The 27706-nt window shown below is 49.0% G+C and overlaps 3 protein-coding genes across 5 annotated transcripts; all 3 read right to left on the bottom strand.

The window, feature by feature from the left end:
- Positions 1–55: 55 nt before the first annotated feature.
- Positions 56–3743, bottom strand: LOC117839489 (uncharacterized). Its single transcript, XM_034719828.2, has 5 exons — positions 3568–3743; positions 3164–3427; positions 1880–3074; positions 1621–1767; positions 56–751 (listed from the first exon to the last, which is right to left on the bottom strand). Exons 2-5 carry the CDS (start codon positions 3218–3220, stop codon positions 243–245), a joined length of 1908 nt encoding a protein of 635 aa, XP_034575719.1. The 5' UTR covers positions 3221–3427; positions 3568–3743; the 3' UTR covers positions 56–242.
- An 8564-nt stretch (positions 3744–12307) lies between these two features.
- LOC117838320 (ubiquitin carboxyl-terminal hydrolase 3) lies at positions 12308–16671 on the bottom strand. Its single transcript, XM_034718297.2, has 6 exons — positions 16390–16671; positions 15548–15664; positions 14518–14616; positions 13748–13933; positions 13446–13627; positions 12308–13123 (listed from the first exon to the last, which is right to left on the bottom strand). Exons 1-6 carry the CDS (start codon positions 16504–16506, stop codon positions 12724–12726), a joined length of 1101 nt encoding a protein of 366 aa, XP_034574188.1. The 5' UTR covers positions 16507–16671; the 3' UTR covers positions 12308–12723.
- Positions 16672–17377: 706 nt separating this feature from the next.
- On the bottom strand, positions 17378–21046 carry LOC117838318 (uncharacterized). Of its 3 annotated transcripts, none has more exons than XM_034718296.2 (7): positions 20500–21046; positions 19463–19690; positions 18829–19036; positions 18518–18654; positions 18230–18310; positions 18078–18144; positions 17378–17999 (listed from the first exon to the last, which is right to left on the bottom strand). In XM_034718296.2, the coding sequence occupies exons 1-7, from the start codon at positions 20868–20870 to the stop codon at positions 17673–17675; spliced, it is 1419 nt and encodes a 472-aa protein (XP_034574187.1). In that variant the 5' UTR covers positions 20871–21046; the 3' UTR covers positions 17378–17672. The 3 variants fall into 3 exon arrangements, with proteins under 3 accessions (XP_034574187.1, XP_072146794.1, XP_072146793.1); XM_072290693.1 differs by having other exon boundaries at positions 19463–19685; positions 20500–20641; XM_072290692.1 differs by lacking the exon at positions 20500–21046 and adding an exon at positions 20304–20461.
- Positions 21047–27706: the final 6660 nt, after the last annotated feature.

Here is a 27706-nt window from a genome sequence, read left to right as displayed (position 1 = left end):
ATTGGTTTTATTTCAGAGACGCGTAGTTGCATGCAATCCATTTCGAGATGTACTCTGGCCGCAAAAAGAAAATGATTTAAGAACAGCATCACAAGCTCCTTTTTCCAAGTTCCATTCCATCAAATTACCTCCGGCAATGCCCATTATTTACCTCAACATGGCAGTTTAAACACACGGATGGAATTATCGGTTCTCCCCTCTTTGAGGTCAACGCCCATGTCAATATGACACGGGGGGCTGCCTCACCTCCTCGAGATCGAGAGGCTGGTGCCCTGGTTCCTTCTCGTCTTGGACCTGCTCCTGCTGCCCCTGCGGCTGCTGCCCCCGTCCCTGCCCCGGCTCCTGCTCGACGGCCCGGGGCTCTGGGTGACCCGCCGCGCCGTCCGCCTCCGCGAGCTCCACCCGCCGCCGTTCCCGAGCGCGGCCTGCGCGACGCTGTCCTTGGCCACCTCCCGAGCGCGCTGCGGCTTCACGGCCTGCCTGTTGAGGTACTCGATCCGCGGGAGGAGGCCGGACACGGCCCTCCGGAGCGTGTCGTCGCCGGTGGCGGCCTGCACCGGGTTGCCCAGCAGGTTGAGCGCCCGCAGCGAGGCGTAGTTGGCCACGAGCTGGCCCAGGGACTTGGCCGTGGTGATCCGGTTGAAGCCCACGTCCAGGACGGCCAGCTTCAGCAGGCGGTGCAGCCCCTCCACGTCGCTGATCTTGTTCCCGGCCAGGTACAGCTCCCTGATCGCCGTGCAGCCCGACAAGCCTGAACGCAAAAACAGTCAAAACATCAGGATGAAGAAGTGCGGTTGTAACTCTTCTATCTATGGGAATCTGCTAACTTTGTAGCTATGCAAAATTGAGACGTGCCAGGTGAAAGGACGCAGAGGTGCAGGACCTAACGGGTGCCAGACATAGCCGAGCCAGCAGAGAGGTCATAAAAAGAGGGGAGTGGCTAGCTGGACCAGGCGACGGACGTGGGATACAGTCATGGCGCACAGATGTTTCTGGGAGCCGCGATCAGAGTTGGGACGGACGGGCAGATCCAAAGGCCTGAACAAGCTTTGTACCGAACGAGAGGTACCAGCATAACATGGGACGCGCCGAAGCGTGTCACGGGGGGGATCGAATGCTGCGAAAGCCAGGATGGGAGATGTCGAGACGTCCGCATCAGATATCTGAAGTTAGCATGTGGGCATCCTATCCCTATCTGGCGACTGGCTTTCATGGCGTTACCGGTTACCACACGTCCAGACGCCGCATACGAGATCCCTGGGAGCCGCGGGACCCTTTCCCCCATGATGTCCCTGCGCTGCTGCTGATGCATGGTATGGAGAGTATGGACCATCCTATGGCTTAGCACGAGCGGGGATCTGACGGAGATCTAAACGCCAAACATCCAGGGTGTCACACTTACTGGTACTGATACGTGCATTGGACAAGATTCGTGCGGTGCAAATAGCTCCAAGCTAACTAGGCTCTGTGGTTTCAGTTTCGCCTGACACGTATTCAAAAATGAACGGCCAGAAATGCAAGATAAGTGGTGGTACAAGTAAAAGCAGTGTTGCGTTGCCCAGGCCCCGGACATGCACTTTGGCTAAGAGAAATGCCAGGACATGCATGTTGCTTGCTTACCATGCCCGATCCGTGAGATCCGGTTGTAGCTGAGGTTGAGCACGCGCAGCCTCGTCAGCTCCCGTAGCCCCTCGATGGTGGCGATCTTGTTCCTCGACAGATCGAGCGAGTGCAGGCCTTTGGGCAACGATCCGGGGGCGACTTGAACTGCGAGAACCAAGAACAACTCTAAATCAGCCATGTAACAAAATGAAACTGACTTCAGTTCGTCACAGTCCAAAGACATCATGAACGCGAGTCGAATTTTGGGAGTCAGTACCAATCAAGTTGCCAGACAGATTGACTGCCCGGAGGGTGGAGAACGCGGCGATCGCCGGGACGGCCTTGAGCCCCATGCCGGAGATGTGGGCGACGGAGGAGAACACGTTGAGCGTGTGCACGATGCTGCTCGCCTGGTTGGCGGCCTCGTCCGCCGCGCGCCGCCTCGCTTGCGGGTTGTGCCTCTTGCCGGCCGCGGGCAGCTCCACGATCTCAGAGCATTGCGGTTGCGGGCGAGCGACGGCGGCGACGTCGTGCTCCGTGGCGTCCTCCTCCTCGTCGACGGCGTGGAACGAGCCGTCCCCGAGGCTGTTCACCCACGCGCTGACCCGGTCCAGCGGCGACGAGGCCTCCGCTGAGAAGGCGACCCACTGGCTCGGTATCGGGTCCTCCTCCACGGCGGCGGCGTCCTTGTCCTTCGCGTCCGCGGTGGCCATGGTGATCGCGTCCAGCGTGTCGGACGTGTACCCGTCGTGCTGGTGCGGCGCCTCCGCCGCCGACGGCAGCGCGGGCATGGCCGCGCCCGCGCGGTGCAGGTTGCGGTGGCTCCACAGGAACAGCTGCCACCACAGCCTCCGGCTCCGGGACGGGAGCACCTGCCTCGACGACCGCTTCTTCAGCATGACGCGGTCGGCGGAGCACGACGTCCTCACGGACGCCGCCGGGCTCGCGTCCGGCGCGCCGCTGGGGGTGGTCGACCTCGCGGGAGGCACGGCGTTCAGGTCGTTGTAGGAGCGCGACTTCGCCGGCAGGTCGAACTCGAACCCTTTCGGTGGCGTGGACGACCTCGTCGTCGTCTCGATGTTGGAGCACGAGCGCTTCAGCTTCGGCGACGCCGTCGGCGTCGGGAACATGCGGCCGACCCTGGAGGACTCGCCGGCGTCCGGCTCGACGCTCTTGGCGCTTTTGCCTGTTCCGTTGCTGTCGTAACCGGACGAGCCGGCGCCGGCGACGACGACGAGGTCAGCGCCAGACGAGCAGCCCCTCTTAATTGCGGCCTTGTCGCCGTTCTCGCCACTGCCACGGCGTGCCAACCCTGTGGCTGAGCCAACGACAAACTTACTGTTGCATGCAGGGACGTTGTCGCCGCGTCTGCTGACGTCGACAGTGTCCGCCATGTCCAAGAACTCCACCGGCTTCACCTTGGGGCAGTCATTGCCATTAACTTTCTTGGCGTATGCGCCCTTGTTCTTACCCTGCCACAGATAAACAAGATCAAAGGGTCATTAAACAAGAACTCCGTCAAAATTCAGCGGCGAAAGCCGAGTCCGCCTCTGGCACCAACCTTCGATGCCTTCCTCCTGCCGCCGAGCAGGCCGGCGAAGCAGCTCACCCTGCCCATCCCGAACAGTCAGTCACCCGCCACACGGCAGGCAACTCTTTGGTGCCCCAACGAACTTTCTAAGGCGTTACCGGGAGAATAGGTGGAAGGAAACCGCGGAGCACCACGGTGGTTGACGCGCCGGCCGCCGGCGAGGCGCGGAAGGCCAGCGTGATCCGAGAGCCGCCGGAAGCCGACCTGCCCAGTGCCTCAATCTGCCCCCCTGCCCTGCATGCAGCAAGAAGCCTCGGTTAAAATTTGATCTCACAGTTGCTCTGCCGATCGGTACCTTTCAACTGGTGACGCGAGGTCGGCCAGAGGACGGGAGCTCGGAGCCATGGGATGAGAGAGAGATGCCAGGACAGTACCTTGAGACGCAACAGTGGCGGCTGGCGGAGGGGAGTGGCGGGGCCAGGGAACACGAAACGGAGTGGAATGAGAGGGGTGGGAAGCGCGGGGCGGCGGTAGAAATACTGGGAGGGTGGAGGCAAGAGCGGCGGGGGCGGCTGCCAGCGCCACGCTGGTCGGTGCGGGAAACGACACGGCCCCGCCGCACGGCTGCTTCCGACGTCACCACGGCCCGGTCGGTCCCACTTGGCAGAGCATTTGCGTCGCCCGGTTCGAAGCGGTGGCGCCGCGCCGGCTTTGGCTCTTGCAGGCAGCCTTTGCATTTGTTTTTTCGTTTGACCTCCGCGAGTCAGCGTGATAAGCTTTTACGGGAGGAGATGGAAATTGCTCTATCAGACAGAGTTGAAGTTTTCCCTTTTCTTTTTGAGGATCCAAGTCTCCTCTGTTTATAGTAGCAGTAGAGTGTTCGGTGCTGTAGCTCAGTTGAAGAACTGATTTTTGGTCCGTACAACAAACATGGGCGATGCCAAACTACCTGCCGCGAACTCGCGGCGATGCCGAACCTCCACAGCCATCCGACCATCCCAGAGCCCACCGCTTTCACGAATCTTAGACCACCGTAGCTCAAACAGGCTAGAGAAAATCTTCGACGGAACACGCATGACGGATCGGTGCCGCGCGCAACTCGCGCCTCACGCTCAAAGGAGCGGCTGCGGCTCGCCTCGGTCCGGGCCAGGCTGCCACTGCGTGCGGGACGTGACGGCACCACGCCGCGACACGCACGAGCGCACGGCGGCGGCGTACGCCGCTCGCAGGCCTCGTCTTCTCCCAGCGCCCGCCTCGTCTGTCCGTCTCCAGTTCCACCCGCCGCGGCGTGTGACGCGACACGCGCGCGCGCGCGTCCCTCCAATACCCCCGCGGCACCGCCCGTGTCACCTAGCTACTGCTAGCTTCTCGTGCGGCGGTCACTGTCCGGCGAAGGGGGAGGGAATCTGCGTCATTCCCTCCGATTCCTCTGTTTCTCCGCCGCCCCCCCCCCCCCCCCCCCCCCCCGTACGTGCATGCATGCGTGCCGGGTGCGCCCGCCTCCGTCCTTTTCGCCGCGTCGTTCGTTGTCCCCTCATCTTGCCGGATCGCGTAGGTTCCTCTGCGAGGCCGCGAGCCGCGGCCCTCTTCGCCCAGTTCGGCGCGGTGGCATCGGTGCCCCACCGACCGCCCCGATCCCGAGCTCCTTTCTGCTCGCAGCGTTCGTTCAAGCACGCAACGCAACGAGCGTTTGCCGCTCGCCGGCAACTACAGGCGGCGTCGCAAAAAGAGTGGCTCCCGACGGCTGCTGTTCCTTGGTTTCGGTATCACGGAACTGCAGCATATTCCTGTCCTCGGGGCTGGACTTGACGAGCCCTGCAGATGTCTCGTACGTGCTCCGTCCTCGCGTGATCTTTCAGCATCTGGAGTACGTGTACGGGCGTTGTCATTGCCTCCGGCACACAGCCTCCAAGAATGGCAGTTGCCTGGTTGTCCCGCCCGCCATGGCACATGCATGCGTGCGCATTTCCATTGCGTTTTGGACTTTGCCTCGCGTGGCGCACTGCCACACCGTTCCTTTTCTTCTGCGTACAGGTATAGCTGCGGAATCGATCACCTCGATCGCCCACGGGAAGCAAAATATGGCAAAACAGGTATAGCTACGAATTGGTGCTCGTAACCTAAAAGCGAAGGGATGAATTAGGTAATTTAAAATCTTAATCTATAACTTCCACTGTTTCTACATCAAGTTTAGATTAGATCATGCTATCAAGATGCACAATTATAGTTGATGTAGTATGAAACTCTCATTCCAAAATAAGTTTTGCAACCTAGAGCCAATCTTAGGAAGATACTACGCTAAGAAAGTAAAGGCACACAAGTTGTAAGTATGAAATGCGGAAACGCAAACTCTTGACACGATGATTTATCCCGTGGTATCGGTAGGCACTAAGCCACCACTAATCCATATTGTTGAAGCACTCACACAAGAGTATTGGTTCTCGAACACCAAGTCTCTTCCAGGACACCCCTTTAACTTGCCACAAAGGCTTGACCATTAAGGCTCATGCCAAGTTCTTCGGTCACCTTGATGCCGTCTTCACTAAGAAGCTTCTCCACTAAGGAAGGAGGTCTCCACGTCCTCTGCACACGGGCGTCGACGCCGCTCCACACCAAGCCGAAGGGTTGAAGACTTGCCGGCGAACTACCAAGGCTCCAAGGTGCCGACACACCTTGTACAAGGTAGGCACACGTTGCACTCTCTTTTTTTCTAGGCCTATCCTAGTGTTGGTCTCAAAAAAAATTTGATACCAAACAGATTTGTGAATGAAAAGAGATAGCACTTGGAAGTTTTGAAAAAATAATGGGTCTCCCTTTACAACGGGGTAGGGCTTCCCTTTTACAGTGACCCATGAGCCACTTTACATTCCAAAAATGTCCTCTCTCAACCACTACATTCCTAGGATATGCCGTACATAAAGGTCATTGGGATAGCATGTACAAATTGAATTTCTCCACGTGGTCACGTTTCCCACGCTTCAATCCTTCCAACCTTGGGACTTCACCTTCGCGCCAGATCGATCCTTCAGCCTCATGCCTTCATCCTTGGTCCGAGGTAATTGTCCAACCTTGTGGCGCCTAGTTCACAATGCTGCTTTGAGAACTTATAACCTCGCGGCGTCTCCCTTCAGGTTCCGTTCCTGAGTAAAGAGTAAAAAGTTGAAAACTTGGTGTTCAAGATTGACTTCGAACACTTAAGGGTTAACTCAATTGGAGTTCAATTATCAGCTAACAGTTGCCAGCTTCGAGTCCTCAAAATAACAAAGAAGATGCGAGGGTATGAGTTTTACTACCAGAATGGTTTCCATAACAAGTTGCAAGGTTAACTGAGTTTTGTTCCTCGGTCCGGAACTTGTGAGGTTAGAGAGTTTTTACCCACGAATGGCGCTCGAGGGTGTTTAGTTTTTGGTGATCCCCAACACCTAGCACTAATCACTCTCCTAAACTTATGCTAAGCCTTTGATAAATCACTTAACTACTTTTGGTGGCTTGAATGCGTTCTTGATGAGTCTTGATATTCAATGGATTCCTGCACACTCCAGCAACTTCAAATGAGCAAGTAGAGGGGGTATAAATAGCCCAAGGTATCAAAGAACCGTTCCAACGGCTAGTTAAAGTGTACCATCGGATGTTCCGATGGTATATTTTTGGTAGCATTGGAACATCCGGTGCAACTAGCCGTTGGCTCCCCCGCGCTCAACTTTTTCAAGAATTCATCCGATGCTCCCATCGGACCATCCGGTGCTGATGGTTTTCTGGCCAAAACCTTTCTCGAACTTCGCAAAGTAAATATGCTTCGTCTGATGCCTTCATCTTCTAGCCATTGAAACATCCAGTGCTATAGAGTTTTCTAAGCCCTCTTATGTGAATTGCTCCGACGCTTGTAAAAAGACCCCCGTCAGATCATCCAGTGCACTTGAAGTTTTTCACTATTTTCCCGTTGTACCAATTAGTCCGATGCTTGCTCCGACGGTTGCTCCAATGGACCGTCGGATCATCCGTTGGTACTGAATTTTCTGAGTTGAATACCGTCACTTGCACACCGAACATAACGTCACTTGGATTCTCTGTCATTTGGATACTTGAATACCATAGAATAATCCTAGATACCATAGCTTGGATACTTGAATATCATGATTTGGATCTTGCCATGATTTGGTTTGCATACCATGACTTAGAAGACCTACACGTCACATACTTGACAAGCCATTAGTCCCAATAACTATATTGTCACTCAATCACTAAAATCACAAACTATGATGTAATGGGGCCATGTTCGCTGCACTGCACAGGGGAACTTCTTTGCACAAGTAGAAACAGCATTACTCTTTCACAGCGTTTCAGAATTTCACCCGGATTCGACCGTAGCCGAAAGCCACAACTCATGGTTAATAAGGTCTTTTGGCGTCAAGACCTTTCTATATCTCCAAGAAGGCGTCAATACCCTATCTAGCGAGGCATGGAGTCGTGTCGTCTCCAGGCGCTGGTCTGCAAACGCTCTGTTCATCAGTCCGACCGACGCAAGCAGATGAGCAAGCGCCACCGTTGGCTTTAGGAGGCAGGACTATCATTCAAATCTACATCTGGTTAAGTGGACCAAGGTGAAATATACAGTCACAGATGCACCTTTCCCTGACCAGTTGGATGGAAAAAGATTGGCACGAACTGATGCTGGTGGAAAATGCATGCGAGTGAATTGTCAACTTCAACCTCAATCATGAGATGTCAACCTTTTTTTACATGTCACTTTGGGCTAGATGTACCGGTCCACAGGCTCCAGCCAAGACCATTTGCCTGGCCAGTTCTCGCTGCTTGTGTTCTTCGTTTGTATCAAGACAATCGGCTATAACTTACTTCGTTCCAAATTGTAGATCATTTTAATTTTTCTAGATTTATAAATATTTGTATATTTGGAATGGAGGGAGCAGCTGATTGATAAGCAAGTAATCGAATGTTTTTACCCTTGCCTGATAAAGTCTAAACTGATCTTGAATTGGATTTTACGTTGACTCCCGGGAGTTCCTAATTACGTTGGTTGTAAATAGAGTATCTGCATGGATGTAAATTAATTCCACGTACATTCTCCCGGGAGATCCCAAATTGGATTGTACGTTGACTCGGTTCTGAATGCAAAACCGACGAGCTTTCCAGTGGTCGGTCAATCATGTACAACTCCCTGCTGCCTTGGCGGTAGACAAAACGGGGATGCGATGAGAGCACATCGCATCCTGGAGATCCCAATCTCCATCAGCTCTAGCATCCATCTGAGCATCTTGCTTGGAAAATAAGAAGAGCTGACCATCTCTCGCCGGCGTCGCGGTTTGGGAGTCCAAAGTCGCTATCGTGCGCTACGTTTTTCCTCTCCAGACTCCGGAGTCCTGCGGCGACCAGTGATGGGGGCGACGGCCGCCGGCCGCAGCCAGAGCTCTGCTCGTATCTCGCGCTCGCGCGCCGGCGGCAAGGCCCACACCCAAGAGACCGACGACCGACCTCTCTCGGCACCTTTACAACGTGTCTTTTTAGACAGGAATGTTACTCGTGCCTTCTGTACAACTTCCCAGAATGGCACTTGGCTAATTGTCCCGATTGGCGATCACCCAGTTCACCACAGCATTTGCGTTTTGGACCAGCTCTAGTCTTCGTGATGCTCACCGCTGCACTGTTTCTTTCCTCTGCAGCTGCCCTCTGAAAGCAAAACGAGCCTGATTTCTACAGGAGAATTCACGCGTCCACGATAGCAGCGACAGCGAGAAACGTACCGTTTTCACGGCATTTGAGGGGGACTTCTCCCAGATGTGACAGTGTCGTCTCGCTACGACGTCGTTGCTTCAGATGCCTGCCTGGCTGGATGGTTTTGTCAGGTTTCCCTGTCACACCACGGAGTCAGAGAGACGCCCAGCAATTCTTTCCCTCGCCTGACGCTGCCATCTTCAGACCATAATTATCTGCCTAGCTGTCACTGCATCTATTCTGAATCAGGAAATTCGCGGCAAGGCAAGTTCATAATAACTCAGCATGGATCCATGAACTAATTTTTAGTCGGATCATATAGAATATTTGATACCAATTAACTAATTATAAAACTAATTATATAAATGAGGGTTAATTTGCGAGATAAATCTATTAAACCTAATTAATCTGATGTGATATGGACTAAAGTTTAGTCCGATGTAACCAAACACCCACGATGAACCAACTCTGGAAAAGGAAAAAAATTCCTAGCAAAACCCAGCAGCTTCCTGGTCAATCGTGTACAACTCCCTCCTACCCTGGCTGAAGACAAAGTGGAGATGCGATGACCACACGCTGCAGCTTCGTTAGTCTATCTCCATCACGTTTCAAGAGTGTCTCTACTAGCATCCCTCCATCTGACGACCATCTCCCCGCACCACGTTTTCCTCTCCCGAGTCCTGCGGCGATCCCAGATGGGTTGCGGCGGCCGCCGCCGGCACCGCGCGGCGGGAATCCGAGACCACAAGCAAGAAGACGCCAAGGCCGCCGAGACTTGGTCGTCGTCGAGTCCGGGAGCCCGAGCCCGCCCTTATCAGGTTATCATTTCGAAGCCAGGCATGATGGGCGCACACGTGAAGGAAGGTCGCATGAGACACGAGCGCTCTTATCGACCGGCTGCTAGTTGTGCGCGCTCGCTAGCCGTCAGGCATGGAGCCGACTGAATCGAAGCAGATTTCGCAAGTCGAACCAGAGACCTGGCGCTGGCAGAGCCCTTATCAAGTTATCATTTGGGAACCGGCCAGGATGGCCGCACGCGGCAGGCTGCTTATCTGTCGGCAGGCTGGAGCTGGAGCCTGGAGGCATGCACTCGTTAGCCGTCAGGCATGGAGCCGACTGAATGGAAGCGAATTCGTCGCGTTTCTTTTTCTGTCCCGTACCCGCGCAGCTAGCGCAGGGGGCATTGTGACCCGCGAAGTCGCGATGGAGAAAGCGTCGTGCGGCGTCGACACTGTTCGTCGCGCAGCTGTAAACGGTGTGTGTGCCGGTGTCCACGCTGCCGGTTACTGTATTTCCCCGGGGAGGGTCTGAATGTCTGATCCTTGCAGGATAGGGAAGGCGCCGATACCCTCTAGCTTGTGCAAGAAAAAGAACTCAGGATAGGGAAGGCGTCAATACCCTCTAGAAAATGGAGATGGACTCCTCGTGCCATTTTTCTACGTTGATCTGCAAACACTGCGTGCAGAGTCCAACACACACTAGCAAACGAACAAACGTCCGATGCTACCGTTGGATTTTTGAGGCAGGATCTTTCTTTTTTTATGAAAAGAAAAAGTACCGGATTGAATTTTCCATCATTTACATTTCAGACTGGGATATCATGCATGGTTCAAACCAACAGCAGCTGGTAAAATAAATCGCTATGAAAACTACGGCCGCACGCGCACTTCCCCAGAGAGCATCAGGTTGTTGAAAAAGATTGGGACGACACGAAGGATTCTTTGAATAAACCCTAACAGGAACAGGACGAGTTTACTTTCGCTTGATCGGGCATATTCCGGGTCTCGGATGTCAACTCCTCCGGTGTTGCGGAAGACACGGCGCTCGCCGAAGCGTCGCGCGTCCGGCCTCCGGCGTCCACACCGCTCGTCTTGTCGCTGTAAACGGAGCGCCAGTTTCCACGCCGCAGTGTCCGGCTGCCGCCCCAGCGGAAAAAAATTCCGTGGGGACGCTCCCCAAACTTGCTCCCGTGCGGACCTGTGTTTCAGATGGCTGACGTGTGAAAGACCCGGCGCATCCAACGGATCACGATTCCTTAGCTCTAGGCATACATTCACGTCGTCAGCTCGGCTCCAGGCGCTCTCGGTTGGCCTCTATCTTCTCATCCGCCGCCGATCGTCCGCTGGAGACATCGGTGGCCGAGACGGCGTGGGGAGACTTCGACCGCGAGAGGCAGACGATTGGTAGCCAATTGCTACTTCTTGAGCCTTTGTCATGGTTTTGTCTGCTCTGAAAGGACCATGACCGGATTCATGGCCTCCTGCCACCGTAGTGCCTTCCCTTTCCTCCATGTAGACTCGGAAGTGCTCTTATTGGTTAGATCTTGAGTTTGCTAGGTAAATTTCTTGTTCTTGATCTCCTATTGCTAATTTGCTTGCATAGACTCGAACAAAGAGCAAGGCACGTATGAACAGAATCCGTAAGAAATTTAATTGAACCATGCCAATGGATTAAGTCAATTCGGTAATTCACCCAGAAAAAATCTCCCAAGAAAGATTGCGCTGCAAGGTTGGTAGGAAGAAAGGGTAAAAGTAATAACTACTCCAATAATTGACACCGAAGATGAAGGCCCGAAGATAAATGGGACAGTGAACAGCAGAACCGTGGTAACTGATCGGCACCGATGCATACTTGATGGCGTGCGAGTAGGCAATCAGGGGCTCAGGGACGTTACGTCGCTCCAGATCCTGAACCCGGATTTGGTTGGCGTCCATGGCGCGTGTGATGGAGGCCGCGGACGGTGCTCATGCTACCATACATGGCGAGGCACGCGACGACGCTTGCCAGGCCACTGAAGATGGCGCAGTCGGGCGTCAACAGTGCTGCACTTGCCTATTTTGCTGCTCTTCCGGTCTTGCCCATGGCCGCCACCTTCCTCCAATCGACGCGGCCACAGCCCATGGCAGTAGTATCGCTCTTGTCCATATCTGCCGCATCCATCATGTTTCGCCCCGCCAGCAGCGGCGGTCGCCGATCTCCGCCCCGCCTGCGTTGTTCTTCTCCAGCGACGATCACACCGTGGCTCGTCCCGTTCGTCGTCTCGACCACCGGGGCGAACCTCCGCAAACGAGGACGGAGGCGAACCGCGCCTGGAGCCAAGCCGACGACGCGAGTGCGTGCCCAGAGCCAAGGAATCGCACCTTGTCGTGATCCGTTAGATACCCCGGGTCTCCACGCATCAGGCATCTGGGACAATATATGTTAGTTGATGGCACAAAAATGCATTCAAAATTAAATCAAGTATCTAGTTATTGAGCTCACCTCAGATACAGCTTCCAACCGGGGAAATACCTTGCTTGGCAAAGGAACAGTACATAATAGTCACATAGTAAGCAATCCGTAAACTCCCTCCGTCCCGAAAAGAGTGTATTTCTAGCTATGTACCTGAACAAGTGTTTATCCAGATTCATAACTAGAAATGCAGTCATTTTAGGACGGAGGGAGTATACAGGAAAGAAAAGCTGTTGAGGATCCCATGAGGATCGGTACGAGCTTTTCATCTCAAGAAACAAAATTTTTACCTTCAGCCAGAAGGTTTCCAAGATAGCATCTCTCTTTACATGACTATAAAAGTTTTCAACAAGCATTATTCTGGAATTGATACAGCCTGTATGCAAAGAACTAGACGAAAGAAATAGGAAGTACAAACTAGCGGGCCTCTGCACCTATAGCCTACAGCCCTTCCAGGAAACTTGTTTTATTGCCAAGAGTTGATTGCAACCTAACATTTGAAGCTAAACGGCCTCACATTCTGCTTATTCTAGTTTTTACTTTGCACTGCGTATCCTATATCATCAGGCGAAGGAAGCATCGGAAGGAAAGGAAAAGTATATAACTAATCACATGGTATCAGAAGCACATCAACTTTTTTCTGCAAGGCTTTCATAGAAGAGAATGTAGCCATTATCAGTGTTGCCACTGAACTCTTGTGGTGAGCCAAAGAATGCCTGTACCATGGACTCGTCAGTCATCTCAACATTCTCATCATCGAAGAATAACCAATGATTGTGGCTCTTAACCAAGCTGATATAGTGGCCATGATTTGGCCCACTTCCAACATGAACTACCACAGCAAAAAGGGAGTATTCCAAGTCTGAGTTGTCAACAGTGTTGAGAAGTTTAAGCTCCAGCGGGAAAACCACTCGATATGATAGCTTCTTGTAGCGCTGAAGTTGCTCAATATACTTGAAACGCTTGAGATGAATTACCAGGATGTTTGGTGGTTTCTTTATCTTCATTCTTTTCTGAGCTTCCTGTAAACTGAAGAGAAGAACAGTTTTTTTTATCGTACAAATATATGAAATTGCAAAAATGGTGTGTCAATTTTGATGTATAAATATCATGTTATTAATGACAAAAGCAAAAGAAAACGTCTCACAGTCAAAGGACAACCACGCCATTAGCCTAGAAGTTCTACATGAGGAACTGAGTGATTTGCAGTAGATTTTCAAATACACATACAAAAATGGGGCAAAACAAGCAAGGTCAACAACTACACAGCCTTTGCCTCAAATTATATTCTACAGAATCAATGTTCGCATGGGGAAACTATGGGCAATCAAAGGGGATAGGAACAACACACCTGCAACATTTGTCACAGAAGAACTTATCCTCGGCATTCAAAGTCTCTGTCGAGCTGAAGTTCTTAAGACAGCTCGTGATTGAACTATTCTGTTCAATGTCCAGGCTCAGGTCAAAAAATGTTTCATCTCTATCAGTCACAGTTTCACATCTCAGACATCTTGTTTCATTAGTCAATATTCCCTACGGAAAAAAAAATAACAGGCTCATCTCCAAGATTGTAACAAAACATAATCTGGAGTTTATGCACATGCCATAGGTATGCACACAAAAGCATGCTGTAAAAAATGAATGAAATCTCACCTGGAAGCATTTATGGACCCATGTAGCAGCTGATTCTTTGTGACAGCCATTGGGTAGGCCATTAATAGGGCCATTGGAATTCTTTTGCAATGAGAGATTTTGAAGGGACTCTCTTGCAGCATTATGTTCCTTCTCTAGAATGTCAACGAGCTCATTCAGTAAAAAATTCAGAAACTCGTGAGCATCCTGTAAATTACAGCAGTGTTGAGTTCATTCTATACAAAAAGATAAAGGTTACACAACAGCTATTTAAAAAAACATGTAAATGGCATGATCTTGGAAGTGAACTAAAATCCCATGCAATAATGAAACAAACATCTGTTATAATTTTTTTTTAAAAAGAGCATATTTTTATAGGAAGTGAACTATAACTTGTTTCGAGAACTAGCCAGAATAGAGATGGCCTTTACCAAGCAAACGCATATATGGAACACAGAGTACAGTCAGGATGTATAAGATTCAGATAGGCTGGACTGTTGGAGTTGGCAAAAAGCCCCCATGATTTCCTGATATTGCATTGGTGGTGAATACAGAAACCTCGAATTCAGTGTTGCATCATTTCACATAAAACTTCTGAAAAAAGACATCTCGACAAAACTACAGCAATTCATGGGAAAAAAAACTGCATTTAGATTTAATAAACTGTCTCAGAGGGCCATTGCACAATACTTCAAAAGTTGATTAGCACAGCATAATTCGACCGTGTGCTTTCTCTGTTGCTCAAATCTGTGGAATACATATTGACAGATGCCACTAACTAAATGTATTACCTGATGCATATAACTGCGGAAAATTTCATTCTGTTTCTTCAATCGTTGTATAAAACGCTTAGGAGCAATGACTCCAGTTTTCTTCTTCTGATTACTGATCTGTAAGGCAAGGGAAAGGATAATTATGCCATTGCAATAGATCATCGATTCCTTCGTCAGAGTACTCCAATAGTCACTTGTGTCCAATAATAGTAGCTCACTACCTCATACTAATAAAAGGCATCCAGGTAAAAGGAATTGCCCAAAACATTATAAAGATTTCAGACTTGAAAGATAGTGGAAAACAACAATGCAATTGAGGAGCACCCGAATATCCTTATCAGTACAAAGTCCAATACAAATCTATCCATGAAAAGACAGCGATCAACCAAGGCAACAAAGGATCATGTCCTACAAATTTCCATCCTGGGTCTAGATTTGTTAAATTACAAACATCAATCTGTTGCTTAGAAGTCCAAATTATTGAGTTTTTCAGAGGTTACCAGAAGATGCTATACAGTCCAAGTAACATAACATAGTATAGGTCTCTCAACTAGAGCCCTTTTTAGTGTGCTCCTCTTGCACTTTTTAGAAGGTAACGTATGTAAGGCAACCTTGGCATTTCATTGCTGCAGACTAATTTAGCACATAGAATGTTATGCCACAGCCACCATAGAAAATTAACTTGGAACATTATAATTGTGATTTCTAACTGAGGACAGAATAACTATAATAGCTAGTAGTTCAGTCAAAAAACTATAATTTCTAGTAGTCAGTAGAACTATAGGCATCTCATAAAAAACTGTCAGATTTACTAGCAAATTTCTTGGAGGAAATCCACGCTATTCAATACAGATGCATTTAATTAGCAATTGCAGTCATCTTTAGGTACAGCTTTGCTCACTCCAAATCACGATTAATAACTAGCATCTCTTACACTTTGGCTCAAGACTCAATATGTTTTACTACCAGTGATTTCTACATGTTGCAGCATTTAAAAAAAGGTTGAGGATGGAATAACAATTGCAACAACCGATAGCCGCAGTAGTACCTGAGAGAACAGATCAGCCAGGCAGGTTAGCATGTTCTCTTCAACATCTCCGGTGCTTTTATTGCTTGCATAGTACTCCAGCAATTGATCACGGAAAGGAACACAAAAATAAAGTGCCTGAAACAGGAAGCAGTGATCACACATTATCAAAATGTTGCTGACCAAAATGTCTCGCACCCAAGGCAACACTCCTAAATCTGAACGGAGAGCTTTGCCATGATGCTTATTCGTGCATTTTAAATTGTTAACACATAAGGAAACTATGAGCCACCCCAATCCCCCTATGTCAAACAAATGTTTCTGACAATAATCTCACTTCCAAGGCAACACTCCTACATCTGAATGAAGAGCCTTACCATTATGCTTATACACACACAGAAACTATGAGTCACCCCAATACCCTGATGTCACACAAATGTTTCTGATAATAATCCAACATCCAAGGCATAGCTCCTACATCTGAAGCGAGGAGCTTACCGTGATGTTATACACGCATTTCAACACATACAGAAACAACGAGTTTTCCCAATTCCCCGGTGTCAACCAAATAACCAGTCTCTCCATTCACACAAAACATTACGATCTATGATCACGTTACAAATTAAAACAGGAAACACATCGTCACTCGGCAATCACAGAAATTCCCCACTCGGAAAATCTGGCGCAAACCCGCGATCTTCGACGGAAGCATCACACGAGCCCAATCACCCCGATACGATCTCGCAGAACACGCATCGCTCCTCACCGCCCCGCACGGAAGAGACCCAACAAATCCCCAGGCCTTTGAGGGGCGGCGACGAGGACAGGAACCGAGAGATTCAGGCAGGCCCCGGGCGGCGTACCTGCAGGACGCTGTTGCAGTAGCAGGTGTTGCCGAAGTTCTCGAGGCCGAAGTAGCGCTCGCCCTCGGGGAACTGCTCGCCCAGCGCCTTCTCCAGCCTGGAGCTCGCCGCGCCCATCACCGCCGCCGCCCAGCTCCCATTGCCCGCCGGCACCCGCGCGGCTGGCTCGGCGCGATCGGCGCGAGGGCCTGTCGCTGTTCTGGCCTGGCTCGGGCGGTGCGGGGCAGGAATTGTACTGGCGCAGTGAAACTGTTGCGATTGGGGAGGTTGGAACAGGGGAGGAAAGAAAGGAGGAAGAACACACGCGGATGGGGGAAGCCAACGAAGAAATGGGCCAAACCCAAAGACACAAATGCCCCGAAGTGGACATCGCTATGCCTGGTTTTCGGCCTGTCCAGCCGGCCTCTTTCGTCATGGCTGAATCTTTAATTCCACGGCTCAGATTAAGCTACGGATCGGCAACGCCTGTAACGGAATTGCTTTCTTTAGAAACCTCATTATTTAATCGAGAAAAAAGGATCATTAGATTCCATCCATTAAAACATAATTATGTCGATTTGAAGCGATTCATGATGCGGTGGTATAAGTAGCTCAAGTGGCAAGTAGATAGGATTCGATTCACTATTTTGGACCTAAACAAGGTTAAAAAAATAGGTTCAGTCCTAGCTACTATTCCCTCGGTCCCAAATTACTATTCGTTTTAGCTTTTTTTTAGTACGTAACTTTTGATATGCACCTAGATATACACTAAATCTATGTATCTAGTAGAAAAGTTAAAACGAATTGTTATTTGGGACGCAAGATTTCTATTAAAATTCCCCTCTAATAAAAGGTCTTGGAATGAGACCAATCTTTTAATAGCAGTACACGTCCAAAAATGGTCTAAAATCCGTTGAGCAATCAACCTCTTTGAAACAGCTCCGAATTCAGGTCCATCAACCTAGGCCAAAGCTCTGAGCTTCCCTTCATCCATAGCTATGGCCTCGGAGACAACAGAATCGACAACTTCATTTTAACGGCCAGAACTTCTACATCATAAGTTACATGCACGAATTAAGATCATTAAGTTACAATACATATGATGGTCATCGAGATGACCAACACACTGCTGTGACGAATGAATTGAATAAATCTACTTTGCTATACCCACTAATTCCAATTGTTGCAAAGAGCCTCCTGTACAAGGCTCACTGCAAGTTTAGAAATCTTCTAATGAGTCTACTCTACCACTACAATCACATGATGATACAAAACCCATGTAATGGACTCTACAAGCCAACATATCACTGGCACTTTTTGGCTTCATCATCTGGTTGATAGCCACTTTCACCCTCGTTGTCGAGGGGCGGTGGCACACCAAATACCCAGTCGAGCACATTCAGGTACTTGGACCGGAATACTTCTCTTTCCTGTGCATAGCAATGCATAATGATTGAGGTAGCTATACTGAACACGACTACATCGGCTCGCTTTATCTGCAGTATTGGTGGGCAGAGTCCTGCATCAGTCATGCATGTGAAAAAGCTCTCGATGGCTCTGGCAAGGCAATACAGGGATATCTCAATTCTTCTGCTCTTCTTCTCGATAAACAGTGCCAAACCTGTTGGAAACTGTCATGTGGAAACAATTTAGTATCATAAGAAAACATGCTGTATTTATGTGGCAATTGGCAAAACTGTTTTGCATACCGTGCCAAGTATAACAAGAGGGGTATTTGCACTCTGGAAGGTTCTAAAAAGCAGGCAGGTCCAAGCCCTGAAATAGAGAATGAAACACCATGGATTGTCATCCCTAAAAAAAAGCGATGATATAGTGCGCAAGTAAGAAATCATGAACTCACCATGCGGATGCACAATATACTGAGAGAAACAGGCTAGATCTTGCTATCCCTAGAAGACTCTTCCCTAAAATTGTGGAAGGACTGCATGTTGTAAGGGAAGCCAAAGAAAAAAAAAGAACAGTTAGAGAAATTGCATCCCTTTTTAAGGAATAAGATAAGGCAGCATGACAGCTTGCATAGACAGATATAGTTTATACAAATTCTGCCTGCTCCCCTTCTCAGGTGAATCATAATTATCCTTTCCATCAAAAGCTTAACTGATGCATGGTATTGATGGTATATGCATACCTTTTCATGAGATGCTGCCGATGAACTACTAGTGCTGGAACTAAGTATACAGGAACATATACAGGAACTGCTCTTCCATATGCTTGTAACAAAAATGAAAAGACATGTCCTGTACATGATTGATTACCATGCACAATCTGAAAAGCAGAGACAAGAGGTCAGACAGATTAGCCACGAATAGTTATGACACAGGGAAATATTATGCCACAAAACTGATCCTATGGATTGGATGTTTGATAGGCCAAATTTCGAAGTATAAATGAATGGTGACTCAATAATCCACTCATGTAGAATAAATATGTAATACTTACTGGGCAAGGCACTTTCATGTTTGGATCTAACTTTATATCAACACCAACAGATTTGTAGTACTTCTCGATACCCGCTAAGTTACTGATAGCAGTGTGGTTGACTATATCCTTCACACCTTGCAAAATAGTAAGATCTTTTCCACCATGCTTATTTAGAAATGATTTATACGATGATGGCAAACTGTCCTGCTTTAAAATGTACGCTGACCTGCATAAGAAAAAATGGCGGGAAAAAAGGTCATATTTACACAGGCTATATAGCATGAAATTCCTGTGTATGTGTTACTGACTAATTACTCGGCCCATGACAAGGAAAAACTTTTTATGCATGATATAATGTTTCCAAGCTTTGCTTACACAATGCTGAGCTCAACACATCCAATCCAAACAACTCCATTCATGGCATATATTTAAGTATGGTTAGCAATATTTTCCAACTTCCAAATAAACAAAAGAAAAAAAACAGTGATATGCACGGTATACTGGTTCCAAGCTTTGCTTACACAATGATGAGCTCAGCAGCCCCAAACAATTACATTCATGGCATACCTTTAAGTATAATTAGCAATAGTTTCTAACTTCTAAACAATCACTGCAGCCTAAACACATCACTGAATACTGAAAGGGAACTTACAAAATTTGTGCAGATGCAAGGCACATAAGGAAGATATCACCATTTGACCAAGTCAAAGGTTTACAGATCTTTCCAAATCTTTTGCTCTTTATTCCACAACGAGATGCAAGTACTGCTGCACGCATGAGAATGTATATAGCCAAACTAGTATGTTGAGTTCCTGGTCCTGTCAGGAGCATAGAAGGACCAGCAATCAACCCAGCTAAGAGTGACCTCCACCTTGCTGTTCTGAAGCAACAAGAGTATAGAGTTACACATTATCCAACAAAAAAAATGGTGATTCATAAAGATGGCATGAAAGCTGCATCGAAACAAGATGCATTCTGAGGTGTAATGTTGATGAGCAAGCAGAAGACCAACGAAAGATACTGTGACATCAATAAATCATAAGACTACTAGCATGCAGTCCCCTTCTTTATACTGCATCAAAGTAATTCAGAGTTCTAGACCTGAACTTCACCACAATAACATCTTTAAATGTGACCAACAGCAAGATGCAAAAGTTTTATTTTATCAAACAAAACAGTGAGACACCACTAGTCTGATCGAGATCAGCATCCTCGATCTCTAAACAAACAAAATTGCTTCCATGGTAAGAAATTGTTTGCAATTGTAGAAATGTATAAGTTCTCACCAGCATCAACAGTCCTGAGTGCAATCAGGGAAGAAAGAATAATTTCTATGAGAGCACAACTAATCCTCATCAAAGTACCAGCTCCACCCTCTTATACAAACATTAAAAACTATTAACAGACCCATTTTGTTTTCTTCTCTTTTTTCTAGAATTGCTAAAACGCATCACTTCACACATCACTATCTCCAATTAGAGTTTAATTCTCACCTACACAGCAAAATCTATTATCTTAGCGTGCAATTAACCAAAGCCAACGCCAACGATCAACAGTGTGCTCGAATCATCGCGAAAGCAGTTCACCCGTCGTCTCCTCACCAAGCAAATCCACAGCACAGCTCAGCACCGCCCCTTCGTGAAACCAGGAACTACTAGTATTTCAGCTGCGATGGTTCCGTGAACTGACCTCTTACGTCCCCAGACGGCGGCGATGTACTCGTCGACGGAGACGTAGCTGCCGGCGAAGGTCCCCAGGAACAGGCCGTACCTCACCGTCTCCTTCAGAGCCAGCACCACCGCCTCCTCGTTGGTCATCGCTCCCGCTTTCCTCGATCTGGGGGAGCGGCGGCTGCGGATGCGGACGAGGACGGAGAAGAGCGCGAGGCCGCCCTTGAGCCCCGCGCCGATGGCGAAGCCCTTCCCCGCCGCCTCCACGCACCGCCGGAGCCACCGGAGCTCGCCGTCCCCGGCGGCAGGCGCTGGCGGGGGCTTCCTCGGCGGGGCGGCGCAGTTGCCGTTCGCCGCGCATTGGAAATCCTCCGGCGGGGCGGGGGCCATGGGCTCGCCGGCGATGGGGGAGGCGCGGATCCCCACCAAGGCTACCACAGTGGAGGTGTGAGAGGAAGAGGAAGCTCTCCGATGGAGGGCAACGGGAGCAACGTTAATGGGGGGTAGATGGGGAAGTTAAACAACCAAGCAGACTGTTCTTGCTTTGGGGGCGGGGGGCGGGGGCTGTGCACTTGTGCAGGCGTGACTCGCCATCAACAGTTCTACGCGTGCCAATTATTTCTGGTCATCTCGCAAAAACCGGATGCGTGCTACTACAGACTTCAATTTTCTGAGATTTTGTGGGTAACATAGGTTAGATTTGAAATTTTCAAATTTGAAGTTGGGAATAATTCGTAGAATGGTGCTGGACTGCTGGGAAGAGGGTAAATTAGCATTAAAAATGATATGTACGCTCATGGCGACGGAGGGCTGTGCATGGGTCATGCACCCATCATAAACCCAACCCAACCCATTAAAACTTTTGATCTACGGATCGGGTGGATCTGGGTAAAACCCAGCTGACCCATGGGTCAGCTCCTTCAACAAATCCCCACGCTGTTGGAGCCAGTGCCCGTGTTCTCATCCTCCACCATACCGAGGCCTCGCGTGGCAGCGCGTGTTTCGAGCGGCGGATCGGACATGGCGAGCCAACAACTAGCGCCCATGCGTGCATGCTGATAGCAGGAGCGGCGGCCGTGCGTCCATGTTGATAGCAGCAACGGCGGCTGTGCGTGAGCGGCATGCGCGACGACGGCAGCAGAGGCGACTGCGCGCGAGCGGCAAGCGTCACGACGGCAAGGTGGTGGCAGCAGCAGCAGCAGCACAGCAGCGGCCGCAAGCGGCGAGCCCGACGACGGCAGCGGCGGCGGCTGCGAGCGATGAGCGCGACGATGGAAGCAGGGGCAGCCACGAGCGGCGAGCGGCCGCGAGCGACCAGCGAGCGTGACGACCGACGCTGGCAACAACAGCGGTCAGCGGCCGAGCGCCTGCAGTTCGTGAAGCGCCGTGCGCACGCAACAGCACTTCCTCACGAACCAGCTAGCCCACCCAATCCAATACTATCCGATCCATCTAAATGATCATTAAATGGGTGGGTCAAAAAACCACCCAAATCCGTGTAAATCCACCCATGCACAGGCGACCACATCACAGTGATTCATATTAAAGGCAGTTAGTACGAAACTCACATCGAAAGTCAAGTATGATGTACTCACAGTGATTTGTACTAAAAGCCATGATATGCATAACGAACTGTACTTAGTGAATTTTGTGCCACAACTCAAACATGTGCGAGGAGAATTCTGTAGGATATCATTCTCTTGTACTCCTCCATACTCGTGCAATCTGGTAGAAAATCCATGGTCGAGCCGAAGGGTGAAAAGGTGACAACGACCTACCCGAAAACGGAATCCTTTGCAGGCGACACACGTCCGTCGTGCTGTTCTTCAGTTGTACGTCGACGTCGTCCAATTAAATACGCTTTGTCAATCAAATTTACTTCCTCCGTCCCAGTATAACTCCGTCCCAGTAAGTGCATTTTTATGATTGGAGTAGCACATTTAGGAAAAAGACTATAATACCCATCTCGAGAAGCAGCTGTAATCATTACACCAGTGAAATGGCAGCAGCAGAAGCTAGTACTACCGGCAAGGCGCGCAGTGTGGTTTAGACTTTTTTAACAAATGGACTCACGTACGGTGGTGAACGGCAAGCTTAGCTGGAACACTGGGATTTTTTTTTGCTGTGTACTGATGCTCCCGTGCCAGCTATTGTTGCGGTTATTTTGGGACGTTTTTCAATCCTACGAGTGCAGTTAAGGGGCGTCGATTTGATAATGATGGATTAATTAGGTTTAATAAATTCATCTCATCATTTAGCTTCCATCTGTGCAATTAGTTTTATAATTAATTTATATTTAGTTCTTCTAATTAGTCTCCGAATATTCGATATAACACGAACTAAATTTTACCCCGAGAAATCAAGCCTTCTAGGATGGAGGACCATCCCTAAACTGGACGGAGGACCGAAGTAAGTCCTCTAAGATGGAGGACCACCTGTGAACTAGGACGGGGATGGAGGGACTAGCAAGATGCTGACGACGCCAAATTCATCCCACCGCCGGGACGGTTCGGGAAAGCAAACCATCGTGCCCGATTGGCACTGCCCGTACCCTACGTCAACTGCAGACCATTCATTTCGGCATTTCGCAACGTTTTTTTTCCTCAGACAAATCTGTGGACTCAGAGTGGCCAATGATCGCTTTCGCGAAAGAAGCCTGATCTGGCTGTATTCGTCATTGTTCATTCTCCGTGCTCTGTTGCTTGGATGGACGCGAAAGAATAGAAGCATGATCTGACTGCCTGGTTTTTCTTGGGTTGGCTTTACGTGCCTCTTCTCTTCAGCCATGAGTTGAGAGCCGTGTGCGAGGCTACGTGATGAGGACATGGTACCCATGCATAAGACCATGACTGGTGTATGGAGTGAAGAAGGAGGCGTCCTGCACGGTGTCCAAGTCAAGAAGGAGGTCCACGATTAATTCAGATCTTATTTCTGCGCTCGCTCAGCGTAGAGTTGGAGCAGTCTAGAATGGGATGTTTGGCTAGAAAGGTGTCCCAGCTCCAAAAAAGAGATTTTCAAGGTAGATTGCCATTGTTACCCCTGATCCACGACCCCACCTATCATCCTCTCTATCTTTTTTTCCTTTTTTCACTGGTTACCTTCTTCCTTGGGACATCGGCGGAAAAACAAATGAAGTATTGGACGCTGCAGGGTCTCGTCTCGCCGTTGCTTGACTTGTGCCAAGTCAATTTATTGCCTGAACGCTGCATTGCTCCCGCGTAATTGTTGGAATGCCTTCTTGAGATCCTGCCACGAGTCAATCGAGTTTGACTTCAATAATTCGAGCCAAGTGAGCGGCGCTGATTCCATGCAGATGAGAAAATAGATGACTTTTGTGTCATCGTTCCCTCTTGCAGCTTGACGTGCTGATTTTAGTTCATCCTGCGAGACATCATCTGGATGATGCTCGCGTCGAGGATTCCTCTCCGGTGGATCGCCGTTCTCCATATCTTGCCCTGTGACAAGGGTGAAGAGTTCTATGTCTGGAGAGTGGCTTCCAGAACTTGAGGTGATGACTTCTGTAGAGCCGTTGCCTTCACGGATAGGGGACAGGGGCGTCCCTTCCTGGTTTGGGAGAACGTCGAGGAGGGCGATGAAGCGTGACTCGTTGTCATGGACAAGGGCGGGTGGCCTCGTGCCACGCCAGTAGACGAATCTGCCTTGGGGGGTCGAAGTGATCACCAGGTCCTGCTGCGGACCTAATAATGGCGTCTCCTCATCGGAGTTCGAGTAGTGATCATAGTCATGGTCCTCAATCGCACCCAAGTTGTATTGCAATCTGGACAAAGCTGCTTGATAGATGGAAGCCACGTTACGGAGTCTGAACGGGAATTGGCTCGAACTTTGACTTGATTCGCATGATGGCTGGGACACCGGCTCGTGGGAGCCAATCCGAGGAGATGTAGAGCCCGAGTTGTACTCGAACTTGCTTCTCGATCCTTGGAACATATCGAAAATTTCGTTGAATCTCTCAACGAAGTCCTCCAAAGATTGGCGATGAAGGTTGATGTCATAAAGCTTCTCCTCCAGGGCCTCCGCGATGTGGCGATGGAAACCTCCAGCGGTTCTGCGACGCTGCGGGTTTGATGATGACTTGTGCCATCGAACTCGCTATGGAAATCTCGGCGACTTCCCCTACTGGGCACGCTAGCTGTCGGTGTTTAAACCCGGCAACCTACCAAGGGGAGTGCCCGAGGTAGAGTTTTGTGGTGGGTGTCGCCGAAATCAGGAACTCAATGGTGTACGTAGGCACACGATTTAGACAGGCTCGGGCCGCTAGATCGCGTAATACCCTACGTCCTGTGTGTTGCTCACTTATATTAAATTGCACTTGTTTGGAGAGGGTCCCTGCCCGTCCTTATATACCGGAGGAGTACTAGTCAAATTCGACCAGAGAGTCCTACTCTGACTACTATGAGTAGTCTTCGAGTCCTCGACTAGTTCCTGTCCTCAATGCAGACTACGCCGGCCTGCACCATAGTCCCCGGGTCTGACACGTCTTGATGTACAGCCCTGTGTATGGCTATGTCCAAATCTTCTGGTAGGACCACAAACGTATGTACGACACATGAGGCCATGCGACGGCGACGGGGTGCGGGCCAGACGGAGGCGCCGTGCTAGCCAGGCACGGTGCAAGGCAGCGAGGTCGAGAGGACGCGGGCGAGCGGGGTCGTGTGGCATCAGCGGCGCGCAAGACCGGACGGGAGGGGCTGGCGGCGGCGTGACCTAGGCACCGCATCGGGATGGGAAGGGGCGTGGTTGCGGACTGTGGAGGCGTCGCATATTCAGCGAAAAGAGAAAAACAAATCGTTTTCCTGTGTAACTGGTGGCAGTGGTGGGTAATTACTCCCCAACTCCACGGCTAGGTTCATACTCGAGGGTTCCGGAGTTACAAAAAGTATAAAAAAATAAACCAAAGTTCCACCAACTCCATGGAGTTGGGCTGCTCCACGAATTGGTGGAGTTGATGTGTTTGGCTGGCTCCACCCAACTTTAGACTAAAGTTTGGAGTTGGAGCTATGCCAAACAGGCTCTCAGTTCGAGTCGCCAAGGTGGAGGCTCAAAGCAACTCAAGTTCGAGCCCACTTCGGAGTCCACGAGCAGCACACACAAAAAACGACGCACAGGTCACATACGGAGTCCGTTTTGGATGTTCCTTTTATGGATGGAAAGAGAATTTCATAGAACTTCTAATGGCACCGGTCCCACATCAAAATTCCATCAGAGTCAATGAAAATCTTCAAAACAAGTGGACGTCCAGAATCTATCAAGGTGTTGCGCCACCGTCTTTTTGACTGTTGGCCCGATTATCGTGTTGGAGCCCATATGGACGCGTCCAGGGGGTCATCCACCACCTAACCCTCATATATTCAAAAACCGTCACCACATTAGGGTTTGGATTTTGTTTAGTTCATGAAATTCTACTACTCATGCTGAATTTTTCCACTATTCATGCTTTTATTGAGCAACTATTAATGGAACCTTCTCTTGATTTCTCTTTCTCACAAGATGATTTGCTTGATGTTCCTTGTGATAAAGATGAATTGTTTGATAATGCTTCAATTTTACATGTTTTGGAACCAATCACTCGTGCTAAATATAAACATGTTATTCATCTTGCTAGTGCAAATGATGAGCTAAAACTATTATCTTCTTTATACACTCTGGGTTACATTGAATTTAATGTTTTGTGTAATCTAAATTGTTTTGAATGTTTTGTGTAATCTAGATTGTTTTGAAGAGAGATTTTTTAAATATGCTGATTTACCTTGGTTTTCTAAACACACGTATCATGTTATTGGCAAATATGACAACAAAAGACAATATATGATACCTCAAGTCTACGTTCATAGCAATATAAATTCTTCTTTTGTTGTGCAAGATTGTGATCGCCTAGAGGCCAGCCATAATACAAGTATATTCACATGTTCCTCTAAGAAACTGGTTGGTTTTCTAAACACACGTATCATGTTATTGGCAAATATGACAACAAAAGACAATATATGATACCTCAAGTCTACGTTCATAGCAATATAAATTCTTCTTTTGTTGTGCAAGATTGTGATCGCCTAGAGGCCAGCCATAATACAAATATATTCACATGTTCCTCTAAGAAACTGGTTCACTCCCAAAAAGGGAAGAATTGTTAGTTGCTACCTATGCCTGCTAGAGCTGAATTTTCTTGTAATGAACACATTTTAACTGATATACAACCATCTACTCCTGCATTGTCTTTTGTTAGTACTAATTTTTTGCAGGATAGTGTTGACAAATATCGTGTGCATTCCGATCAAGGAGCCTACATGCTTGCTGAAATTTTTATGCGAGATGACACACTAGAAAATTGGAAAAATGGTCACATTCCTCCTCACAATTATTTCAGTTCCCTTGTTTTCGCAACCCCATTCTCCTTCGTGTTGTGCATGATCAGTTTAGAGCACAATTGACGCTGAGGACGGATTATTGTCAAGAAGGGGAGGATGGCAAGGACATGACACTCATGCATATGACCATGATTGGTGCATGGAGTGGAGAAGGAGAAGTCCAGCACGGGTGTCCAAGTCAATAAGGAGGTCCGAGGCTAATTCAGTTCGAGTCGCCAAGGTGGAGGCTCAAAGCAACTCAAGTTCGAGCCCACCTCGGAGCTCAGAAGTAGCACACACAAAAAACGACGCACAGGTCACATACGGAGTCCGTTTTGGACGTTTTTTATATGGATGGAAAGAGAATTTCATAGAGCTTCCAATGACACCGGCCCCACATCAAAATTCTATCTGAGTCAATGGAAATCGTCGAAACAAGTGGGCATTCAGAATCTGTCAAGGTGTTGCGCCACCGTCTTTTGGACCATTGGCCCGTTTATCGTGTTGGAGCTCATAGGGGCGCGTTCAGGGGGTCATCCACGACCTAACCCTCATATATTCAGCAGCTGTCACCACATTAGGGTTTGGATTTTATTTAGTTCTAGTTTTCCATTGAGAAACTGAGATTGATTCATTGTAACTGTGTGGCGACAAGTCCTTCTACTGTGATCCAGGACCCCTGTTCTTGATCTCCTCAACTGTGTCGATTAGTCCTTTCGAATCGAGAGCTTGAACCTCTTATTTCAAATCTATTTCATATACATCTGCAATTTCAGATTGTGTGTTTATACTTTCTTACTTGTGTTCTTCGATTTGCTTGCAAGGAAAGCCTTCTTGGCGAGGTCAATCAAGTTGTGCTTGGTT

Source organism: Setaria viridis, chromosome 9 (assembly GCF_005286985.2).
Source record: "Setaria viridis chromosome 9, Setaria_viridis_v4.0, whole genome shotgun sequence".
Classification (NCBI taxonomy): Eukaryota; Viridiplantae; Streptophyta; class Magnoliopsida; order Poales; family Poaceae; genus Setaria; species Setaria viridis.
This window is presented reverse-complemented; position numbering and strand designations above follow the sequence as displayed.